This window comes from Typopeltis vanoorti, chromosome 12 (assembly GCF_054136105.1).
Source record: "Typopeltis vanoorti isolate ZY-2024b chromosome 12, IOZ_Tvanoo_1.0, whole genome shotgun sequence".
Taxonomy (NCBI): Eukaryota; Metazoa; Arthropoda; class Arachnida; order Uropygi; family Thelyphonidae; genus Typopeltis; species Typopeltis vanoorti.
In genome coordinates, this window is record NC_143560.1 from 119340560 (window position 1) to 119352804 (window position 12245).

The 12245-nt window shown below is 33.2% G+C and overlaps 1 protein-coding gene across 1 annotated transcript in view; it reads left to right on the forward strand.

Annotated features, from left to right (window-relative positions):
* LOC150101176 (uncharacterized) overlaps positions 1 to 12245 on the forward strand; it is a 202517-nt gene that overhangs the window by 119476 nt on the left and 70796 nt on the right. The window contains exon 7 of the mRNA XM_090402185.1: positions 11263 to 11355. Within this exon, the coding sequence (XP_090258311.1) occupies positions 11263 to 11355 (93 nt within the window). The remainder of the gene's footprint in view (positions 1 to 11262; positions 11356 to 12245) is intronic.

Consider the following 12245-nt stretch of genomic DNA (forward strand, 5'->3'; position numbering starts at 1 on the left):
CATTCTTTGATAACAGGAAAAGTTGAATAAAACAATACTGCATCCATATGTCATGTGTCACTGTTAATAAAGATTCTGGTATATGCAGTACCATTGCATACTGTCCTAAAAAAAAGTACTGACAGAAACTATATCCAATTTGCGCTACAGGCATTCTGAAGTAGGAGACTATGCCATAGATATGAATCATTGGATGATCAATTGGAACATATCCTTCTTTTTATACAGGAGCAGATATAAATTGAAGCAATTATTTCTAGAATCTGCCAGAGCATGTTCACCAAATATTCTGCTGCCTCAGAATTTACCTAAAACATGTTAGTTAGACCATTATCTCGTAACCTTCAGCAAATTTTATCACAAATATATGAGTGTAGATGGTGGCCATTAGGACTGTAGGATCCTGGCTTTCGTACTCCATCTGTGTTTGCTTTTCTGTCTGTCTGCGTGCATATGTGTGTGTGTGTGTAATGCTTAGCTGTATTTCTTTGTGCCCTGAAGATGCCTTGGTGACCAAGGTAGAATATCTGCACAGTAATTTATTAGCTAAATAAATTTATTTGAAGAAAGGTCCATAATTTCTTAACTTATTTTTAAAAAAATATATATAAATATATACATAGACAAAATAAAATTAGTACTTTTTAAATTTGCTAATCTTTCCTATCTCCCAGAAAGAGGATAGATGTAGATCTTTAGATTTGTTTACGTTAGGATAATGAAGTAAGGTTTCCCACATTTCTTTATCGACCTCTTTAGTTATCTTACATTAGCTACTCAGGTGGTACTTTTTTAGAATTGTCTGTTATTGTTTAATTGCCATTCTGTGATCTTGTACTGATGAGCCTATGCTACTTAGGTGAAAATTCTATGTTAATAAAGTTTTTTCCACAAGTTTTCTTCCATTTTTGTAATTCTTTTTATTACGCAGATGATGTTACACTTCTAAATAAATCCAGTACAGTTTACAGGACTAAATTGAATAACTGTTGTAATAAATCTGGTATGAAAATAGCAGTAAAAAGACATTATCATCATCATCATCATCATCATCATAACACTAATTATGGATATAGACCATATTGGTCTGTTCCGGTCTCATTATCCATCCAATATCCATTTTTGAGGTCTACCCTGCCTTCTCTTTCCAATTGGCATATATTTTAATATTAATAGGATATCGGGTGTTGCCATTCAGTTTACATGTTCAATCCATTTTTCTTTATAATTGTTTCATTTTTCTTCTATTGATTTTGTTTTTAGTTCTTTTAAAATGTCTTCCTTCCTTTTTTTGATCTAATAATAATTTGCAGTTCTTCTCATAAATCTCATTTCATTTTTTTTTGTTTTGTTTATTGCCTTAATTTCACTGCCATATAATAATATGGGCATTGCTAAGGTATTGTATATTTTCAAGCTGCTTCTTTTTGTACCATATTTGGGTTGAGTGTTCTATTTATCATACTATAATCTGCAAAAATTTCGAAGTTTTTAATTTTATGTCTTTTTCTCCTTCCTATGATATTTCACATCCAAGATAACTGAAAGTATTTATCTGTTCTATTATTTTATTATTAATAACTATTTTGCTTCTAACTGGAGTTTGTCCACAAAATGCCATTGTTTTAGTTTTATCAATGGAAATTTTCATTCCAAACTGTTCTACTACAATGTTTAAATTATATATTGCTCTTTGTAAATTGTCTTCTTTATCTGATATTATTACTTGATCATCTGCAAATAATAGCATATTTATTTTGTTATTCTGGGAAATTTCTATACCTTGATTGTTTAAGGTATTCCACTGTATTAATATTTCATTGATGTAAATATTGAAAAGTGTTGGAGACAGAGGGCATCCCTATCTCACTTTTTGGTTTATAGATTGTTTTTCAGATAACTTTTCATTTATTTTTATTTCATTATCTTTCTATATATTCAATATTGCATGTAGTAAAATATTAGGTATATTTATTCTTTGTAATATATCAAACAGTATATATCTTTTTACTTTGTCAAATGCTTTTTCGTAATCTATAAACAAACGACGAGTTTCGAAATTAAATTCTCTTCTTTTTTCTATAAATAGTTTTAAACAGAAAGCTGCATCCATTATAGAGCATATCCTTTTCTAAATTCATTTTGACATTCTAATAATATTTTTTCACTGTATATATTTAGTTTTTCTGCTATATATGCATGTATTCAATAAACTAATACCTCTGTAGGTATTAGTTTATTGAAGTATTAGGTATTATTTTATAAATTTTAGTAATCTTTGATGAAATTTTTTTCCAGCAAATTTATACAGTTCGGAGTTTATCCCATCTTCTCCTGCTGATTTGCCATTTTTTATTTTATTTAAGTTGTCCTTTAATTCTTTCATTGTTATAATATCATTTAAGGTATTTTGTAAGTTTCTGGTGTAATTATTTTTGATGCCAGTATTATCCAACACAAAAAAAATATCATAAAAATAAAAAATTACATATATGGGACAATGAAATAATAACAATAATTGAAAATAAAAAGCTGGCTTTTAAAAGATGGTTAAGTAGCAATAAACCAGATGATGAAATTGAATATAAAAAAAGACGAGCAATAGCCAAAAGAGAAACCAGAAAGAGACACAGAGAAAGCTGGGAAAAATTTGTATCATATCTAGAAAATGACATAAAAAAGAAGACCCAATACAAATTTTTCCCAGCTTTCTATGTGTCTCTTTCTGGTTTCTCTTTTGGCTATTGCTCGTCTTTTTTTATATTCAATTTCATCATCTAGTTTATTGCTACTTAACCATCTTTTAAAAGCCAGCTTTTTATTTTCAATTATTGTTTTTATTTCATTGTTCCATATATGTAATTTTTTATTTTTATGATATTTTTTGTGTGTTCCTAGACTTTCATATGCTGTTGATGCGTTAATTTCTTTTATATTATTCCATTCTTTGTCAATGCCTTCATTTTCTTGTATTTTTTCTAAGTAGTTATTAATCCTCTGTTGGTATAAATTTCTTATACTTGAATCATTTAGTAGTCTTACTTTGTAATTAGATTTTTTTTTTCTCTAGTTTGTTTATATTTTTTGTAGCCAGTTTGGTGGAAACCTTAGTTTTGCATATACTGAATAGTGATCTGTGTCAATTTCTAGCCCTCTTATAACTTTAACGTCTAGGAAGAGGTTTGCTGCTTTTTCATTTGCTATAAAGTAGTCTACTATTGATTTTTGTACTCTTGCACACCATGTATATATTAATGTATATTTTTATGTTTGTAAAATGTATTCATTATTTTTAAATTGTTATATATTATATAATCAATGAGTTGCTTTCCATTTTTGTTTAATGTTGGTTCTCCAAATTTTTGTATATTATTGTTAATTTTTTTCATTCCTATTCTGGCATTAAGATCTCCGGCTATAATTATATGGTCTGTTTTATTTAATTTTTCATATATTCCTTGTAACTCTTCATTTTCTTCTTCAGGGGCATACACTCCAACAACTGTTAAATTTTCTTTATTTAATTTTAATTGCACTTCTAATATTCTTTCATTCCAGTATGTATAATGAGTTATTTTTGCTTTAATTGATTTATGGATCCAAATCATTACACCAGCTTTTGCATGTATTTGTTTGTCCACTCCACTATATATGATATTGTAGTTAGCTGTTTCTTTTGTTCCTTTAAGTTTCTTTTTTGTTTCTGTAAGAACTGCAATTTCTGTATTTTTGTCATTTAAAATTTTATGTAATTCTTCTTCTTTATGTGCTATGCTTCTAATGGTCCATGTAGCATATTTCACCATGTTTTTCTTTTTCCAGAATTTCTTAACCTTTTCCAGTTTGCGGTTGTTTCCCATGTTGTCTGTCTGGTTTGGATTTCATTGAGACTTGAAAGTAATATGTGTTTCCCTTTGTCAAGTGACTAGCATGATGATAGGTATCCTAATGGTGGGGCTGCCACTTTAAGACAACCAGGTTTACCTTTCTTAATAGATAATGGAAACTTCAGTTTGAGAGGAAAGAGTCACCTCCTTGCCCTTGAATTGCTTTAATGGCACTGGTGGGGGGGGGGGGGGAGTAAGAAGTAAGAGAGAGTAGAGGGAAAGAAGAGTAGAAGACCAGTCTTCAGATATGATATACCAAGTGTATATTGTACGAAGTAAGATCAGGTCTAGCTTGGGTATCTTGGGTTTGCCATGCCCGTACTCACCAATGTGAGCCCCTGAGAAACAGTAAAAAGTAAGATAAAGCAGTGAAAATAGGCAGACACATTGAAAACACCAGTTGCATCCTGAATAGAGATCCTGTAGAATATGTAAAATATTTAATCTATTTAGGTGCAATTTTTAGTGAAGATGGCAAATTAAATATGGAAATAGTAGAATCAACAAAGCCATTATGGTAGGAAGTCAACTGGATAAATTATATGGAATAAGAGAGAAAGTAATCAAAATACTAAACTATTTGTATGCAAGACACATTGGGTTAGAAATAAAACATTTGATCATAGACTGGAGATGACAGATATGGGAGTTCTTAGAAAAATTAGGGGAGTGAACAGATGGCAAAGATAGCAGTATCATATTAAAAATTAGGATATTTGGAAAGAACACGACTTTATTAACATTCAGGAATGTGTTAGCAGAGCTTGATCTCAGGTGGTAGGGACACTTAAACAGAATGGGGATGATGAAAGGTTAGCAAAACAGGTGTTCATTGCCAGATGGCAGGAAATATACCCACAGGAAGACCAAGTTCTAGGTGGTTTTATACAAAGTATAAAACCACCTAGTTGTAAAAAGTGCCTTAGAAGACAGAAATCTAACATCTGATAAAATTGAGTGTTGACCAAGAACAGATTAATTTTGAGGAAAATTGTCAATAGGAAGATAGTGCCACATGAAAAAGTTACATCATCATATCCTGTACCTCCCTGAGGGTACATGTCAGGAATTTGATGATGATAAATCATATAAAACTTTTAGACATCTCACATTCAAGAAAGCTTTTATCAAAAAATTACTAGCCTTTATGGCACAGCTACTTAGAGAAGCAAAACATTTACACAATAATAATAATAAACACAATAATAAACAGGGGTGCTTTTTTGGGGCATCATATAAAAAACAGCTAAACTCCCAGACTAACAAGATTCAACTTATGAATGAGAAAAAATTAATTAGAAAATTTGAAGCTTTAAAATAAGATAATTTTATATAAGTCATATAAATTCAAAAATCAACAATGTAACAATGGATAAAATTGTAATAAACAAATCCAGTTATAAACTGACAACAGGGGGGGAAAAATCGTAGCGACGGATTGAATTAATTTAAGTGTGTTTACATAAACTACTTAAATAACATTGCAACCAAAAAAGAGAAAGAGCTACATCCTTCTTCTCCCAGAGAGGTTAAACTTTGCATTGGCCCTTATAATAAACACGGCGAGATCACCAAATGGCAGCATCACTCCTGAAAAATGAGAAGTCCTGAGTGGTAATGCTGTAGTCATTCTTGATACAGAGGACTATGGTTATTAAATGGTCCAAGTTGCTTAATATAGATACTAATGAATGAAACTTGAAAGAGATCTTACACGAGAACCTCAAAATTATATCAGTAAACCACTTAAAACAGCAGTGGAATTCACAAGAGAACTATCGTTACTGTCTCTTCATTCACTAAAATTCCTGGTTTATATGGTGGGCCCGAAATACACAAGGAAATCACTCTGCTGTTACTAATTGAAAGTATCAACTCATCTGCCTATAGGTTGTCTAAACATTTATTTAAACTATTATAAGGACTTCATAGGGTTCACCATTGCATATTTTAAGAATGCTGAACTTATATCAGTGGTGTCATGTGCTAATTTCAGTTGGGTGTGCTTTCGTGTGGTTTATGCGATCCATGCTACAAAATTCACATCGATTTGACCATATGATTGCATTTTTATCAATGTATGAAAGTTTTACGAGTACATAGTGCATCAATGTTCATCTTAATTGGTTCAGTGTAATTAATTGTAGGATAACTTTGAATACTTTATCAATTAATTGGAACCAAATCTGCATAGATGGGGGACAATGTGTTTGTTTTAAGATATATTAGAAAACAATAATGAAAGAGAATGCTATATTTGTTTGGTATGTTTGAATTACTCAAAGGTGTAATTTGGAAGAGGAGGACAAGGCTTACCTCCTTCGACTACTACAATTATTCAATCAGCAGAAGCTTTGACAGAAAACAGGACATTCCATAGATCATCAACACTATTTTCCATTGAAAATATGGACAAAAAAAGTTATAAATTATTTATAGAAAATTATATATGAAAAACTTGTCTATATCAGCATCCTAAACACTTCAGTCATACTTCATGCACACAAAACAGATGAAACTCAGAAAACAAAAACAGCAACTCATGACAAAAGACAACATTCAATTAGATTGGTTGACACAATAACCAATCACAGTCACTGATATCTAAGTACTATTGTCTCAATGTATACCCTGTCTCGCCTTCTGGGTGGTTTAGAACCACTGGAACATTAAGAATTTGACTCACTGCAGCATCTGTACGTTTGCTCAGAGGGGTCCGTATTTTGACCACACACCTGGGCTATTAATGCAAAGGTGATGCAATGTTTACACATCAAAAAATGTCCTCTTCATGAAGTATTAGTATATTGTGTTTAATTTTAGGAATAATGTGAAGCCAGTAAACAATTAGGGAGTCTTTAACAGGAATAAATGCAAAAATATAATATCAGTGATATTGCTATGGAAATAGTATTCAGACCTGACCATCTGAATGTAAACCTTAGCTTATCATATTGTTATTAAAGTATAATTTAGCTGTGGTGAAAATGTGACTATTTGCACACACACTCAACAAGTCCAGAATAGTTCGGACTATAGCAATTCTTTTTTAGAATAATGATTGTTACTGTTTTTTCATGTTTTGCATAATCTTTTCTTCTGTGTATATTTGCACCAGATGAAGTCCTCTAGAGCAGAATGAAACTAGTCATGCTAATTAAGCCAAAAGAAGCACTATTTTTTGTGCTTCTTTTGGCTTAATTAGTCATATACAACTCTTATACATAGATCCTTCTGATGAAAAATTTCTATCTGATATATGGACTACAGAGCAAAGTAACTTAATAAAATCCTAAATAAATCCCAATAAAATTCTTATAAATCCCAAAGGAATTTTAAGGTGGATCTATTTATTTGATAAAATCAGTTTTTGTTTTCAGTTACTATTTGAACACGTCACACTTTGCAAGAACCACTTAAACAGTAAATAAGAATTATTTATTTAGTACATTAATTCTTGTGTTGTTTTAGAGTTGATATTCTTAATGTTTCCCTAAACATATTTTTGTTGATAGCGGGAAGAGTGCAGTATTTACCACTGTTCATTATTAGAAATCTTAGCATCTACTCCAGTTACTGTTAGTTTGTTTTAAATTTTCAAGATAACAAGGAAGTAAGTTTAGTAATTTTATTCTAATTGAATGAGATACAGAAGACGAGTCTTATGGTTATATGTGGCCTCACGCTTAATTAGCATAACTCATGGGGATAGCAGGACTAGTTTGTAATAGGGTATACAAACGATTATACGTTCGTTATTCATAACTATTATTTTTCAGGAAATTATGATGTAACCTCACTTAATGCAATTAATTAATCCATCAATTAATGCGCGCTAAGCGAAATTCCGTTAAGTGAATGCAATAAACAATAAGAATAATTATAATTCATCCATCAGTTAACGTAAATCTGAAAAAAAAAATTACAGTGTAATTTACAGTGAAAAATTTATATGAGGATAAAATCATCAAGGTTAATAAAAAATCAGTTGTTAAATTTTTATTTAATGTCTAAACATTTGATGGAGCTACTTTTTTACAAAAAAAATTAAGTAAAGATGTTTGAATCGTGCTCGACTTTTTCATCTTGTCATGCAATATAAAGATTTTGGCAGACCTCGGAGCTTCATTCCATATCAGGATCAGCATCAAACAAAATTTCCTTAGCATGCTCAATGTGATTAAAAACTAGCTGAAGTTCTTTTGCAGTTAGTTTTCTTAGTCGTAACATTATCTTCTTGTTCGCACTCCTTATATTCTTCTTCATATGCATGCTATTCCTCTAGTTGAAGGAGATCATTCTCACTTAATTGTTCTGAATGGGAATCGAGCAAGTTTCTCACATCTTTTTTATCCAGTTCATTAAATCCAAGTTCTTTTCAAATTGTGCTGATTTCTTCAATAATTTTAGATCTTGGATTTTGCACATGATAAACTAACATAGGCTTCATTTCAAAGCCTTTGGTGAAGTGAACTGGTGTTTCAATTTCACACAGTTATGGATGATGTTATTATCCTGGCTGTGTTTTAAAAAGATTAATCAATTCAGTTGTATGGAAATCTTCAGCTTCAACGTACTATAATTTCAGACATTGAATGCGATGGAATCTCCTTGTTTGGTAATTCTGGTTTGAATGGCTTATATGTTGGCTATTCATAACTATAATTTTTCATGAAATTACAACGTATACTACATATTGCTACATATCTGACAGCAATTACACATTGCCGAAATAAAAGTTATTATAATTAATATTTAGTATATGTTGTAATTTCATTAAAAATAATACTTATGTATTTAATGAGGTTTGGATGGGGCTTAAAATAGTTTGTTATAGTAGTTGAGAGTCATCTGTGATATTGTATGTGTACAAATATTCAATGAAGTTTTTGGTTTCTGATTTTATTGTTTTTTATAAATTTACTAGATAGAATAAATGAGAATAGTTTACCACAACTTTTAACTACTCAGATATGTGTAAAATGATTTAATCAATTGATTAAATGGTGAGCAGGGAGTTGAAGTTCAGTTGAAGTTGAAGTTGGAATCAAGCTGATGTCACACACATTAAAAATATGGAAAAGAGTAATTGAAGCAAGGTTACAGCAGGAAACGAAAATTGGTGAGGAGCAGTTTGGATTTATGCCAGGAAGAGGGACAACGGATGCAATATTTGTGCTAAGACGATTGATGGAGAAATATAGAGAGATGCAAGTGGATCTGCACATGGTGTTTATAGATCTGGAAAAGGCATATGACAGAGTGGCCAGGCAGGAGGTATGGAGGTGTATGAGGAAGAAGGGGGTGTCGGGGAGAAGTACGTGAGGTTGGTGAAGGAGATGTATGAGGGAACAGAAACTCAGGTCAGGTCTAGTGTCAGCATGACAGAAGGATTCCCTATTGTCGTAGGGCTACACCAAGGGTCAGCTCTGAGCCCCTACCTCTTTGACCTGGTCATGGATGTACTAGTGGAGGATGTCAAGGAGGCACCATGGAGCATGCTGTTTGCCAATGACATTGTTCTATGCGAATCATCCCGAGAGAAGCTTGAAAATACCCTGGAAGAGTGGAGAAAGGCATTGGAGAAGAGCGGCATGAGAATTAACCGGGTGAAGACTGAATATATGTCAACGGGGAGTGACGAGGATATCGTCATACGACTCCAGGGTGAAAGGCTAATTTCAGGGAAGAAATTCAAGTACCTTGGGTCGGTTGTCGAGAGGAATGGTGACCTGGATGAGGAAATACAGCACCGAATAACATGTGGTTGGATGAATCGGAGGAAGATGAGCAGGGTCCTGTGTGACAAGAGAGTGAGTTGTAAGAGGAAAGGAAAGCTCTATAAGATGGTGGTGAGGCTGGCAATGCTCCATGGTGCGGAGACGTGGCCTATAACCAAGGCACAGGAGAGGAAGATGGAGGTAGTGGAGATGCAGATGTTGAGATGGATGAGTGGTGTGACAAAGAAGGACAGGATAAGGAATGACTACATCAGAGGGACGGTTAAGGTGGGACCAATTGGCAAGAAGATACAAGAAAGTAGGCTGAGGTGGTTTGGACATGTTGAGAAGAAGGGTGAAGAGTATGTTGGTAAACGAGTGGAGTATATGGAGTTGGAGGGAAGGAGAAAAGAGGAAGGCCCAAGCTCAGGTGGAGGGCTAAGATGACAGAGGATCTTAGGGAGAAAGGATGGAGTCCGAAGGATGCTCTGGACCGGAGAACTTGGAAGAGGAAGGTTAAAGATTGGTGCGCCTACCCCGTTTAACATGGGATAAGGCAGAGTGAAAGAAGAAGAAGGGAGTTGAAGTTCAGAGGACATTACAGAAGTGGATAAAATAGTAAAATAGTTCAAAGGATCACCTGGAAGCATACTGGCAATCATTGATATGGAAGTTATTATCCTTCTTTATAAGATTGCCTGGGTTTTTTTAGTAATGTTTAAGTGGTGGTGAGGATTCAGAGCACCCCTTCTGAAGATAAACTGAAGGCTTGTGGATTACAAAGTTCTGGTAAATGGAAAAAGGGAATATGATGGAAACATAAGTTATTAAAGGGGTTTTATAGAGTAGATGTTAAAAAAAATCTTTCAGTACTTGACTTAGTTGCACAGCATCACAGGTAGATCTGGGGAGGTATATGTGAAACTGAAGCATTTTTTGTTCAGAAATTCCTGAGAGATAAAGCCAAGTGATGATGACTTGGCTACTTCCTGAGTTATTTTTACTGCAAAACCTTTAAATAGAGATGTTCATTCAGCGTTTTCTCCTGGAAGTGAATTCATAATGCACATTTCATGGAGATTTAAAGTAGCTTAAGGACTTGTATATGTTACTGTTTAACCTTTACGATATTTTTGATGGAGTGGAAATGCATATGGCAGAATATACAATTACTTTGAGGTGTTAGTTTTCATTAGCATAAAATGCAACTTTTAATTATACATCAAATGACCCAACAGATCCTGCTATACCTGGGAGAGATTTATACTTATTGCAGTAATATTATCTGATAATTAGTTTGGAAATTTTATGCTCATACCTCATAGTCATTCTCTCAGATGAGATGTGTGCAACATATCCACATGAAAATTTAGTTAAATTACTTTATTAATTTTTTTTTACATTTTATGTGATTCTGTCTGTTTTCTGTTTAAAATAATTTGTACAACATGAATAATGTCTCTTTCACCATATAAAATTTGTAAGTTTATAAAATTCTTACATTTTGGTATGCTAGTGCTAATACTGAATGCTAATACTAAATTACTGTATGGAAGTAATTTTATATTAATAAAATCATATTTTTTATATATTGTTATATTTCACTAATTTAAGTAGCATTAAATCTTTCAGAATTCTGACTTGTATAATTTCAGTGCAACTTGAAAATATGAAATGGTTCAGAAAAACCAACCTCATTAAACATTATGAAATGGTACGAAGAAGATTTGCTAAAAAAGCATTTGAAGGTGAGAACTAATTATCATTATTTCATATGTATTTTGTACACTGTGTTCCTAGAAACATTCAGACACAAGTAATGCTGAAAAATGTGTTTGACCACTATCTTGATTCTGAATGTTGGTAAGCACTGAAGGTTGAGAACAAGACTTAGGAATGGCCAAACTAATTGAGGAACTTTTGTATTTGCCAAACACCAGGTGCTTACAATAATTGAGAAGTATCATGTTAATGAAAATCGACATGAAACTAATTAATTTTTAAAGATATGGAGATATTTGAAATATTTTTTAATTCCCAATCCATCCATCTTCAAGGCCCACCTTTTGTAAGTTCCTCTTGCAGCAGCAGCTGCAAGAGGAACTTCCAATTTTCACGATCCTCTGCCACCAAGCGCAGGTGTTTTGGCAGGACTCTCAGACGTGTCCATCCAAGGTTTTGGATATAGTCTAACCAGCGAGTTCTTGGCCTTCCGTGTGGCCTCCCACCCTCTGGCTTGGCAAAGAGGGCCTGCTGGGGGATCCTCTCTTGTGGCATTCTGACCAGGTGCCTGTACTATCGTAACTGTGATCTCTCAACATGAACAAGCAGCAGTTGAATATTAAGGGTTTCCCAAATTGCAGTGCTTCTGACCCTATCGAATCTTTTCAGCCCTGCAACCCCTCGAAGGAACCTCATTTCAGCCGCTTGGATTCGTGTCCGCATTTTTTCAGTCATTGCCCAGCTCTCTTGACCATAGGTGAGGATGGGGACATAGACTGTATTGAAGACAGCCAGCTTTGCCTTCTGGCTTAACTCCCACTTCAATACTACTGAATGGCCAAGCTCCTACAATATTTCTCTTGCTGATCCAATTCGAGTATCTAGCTCTGCATCTCACTTTCCATCACTTGTGAAT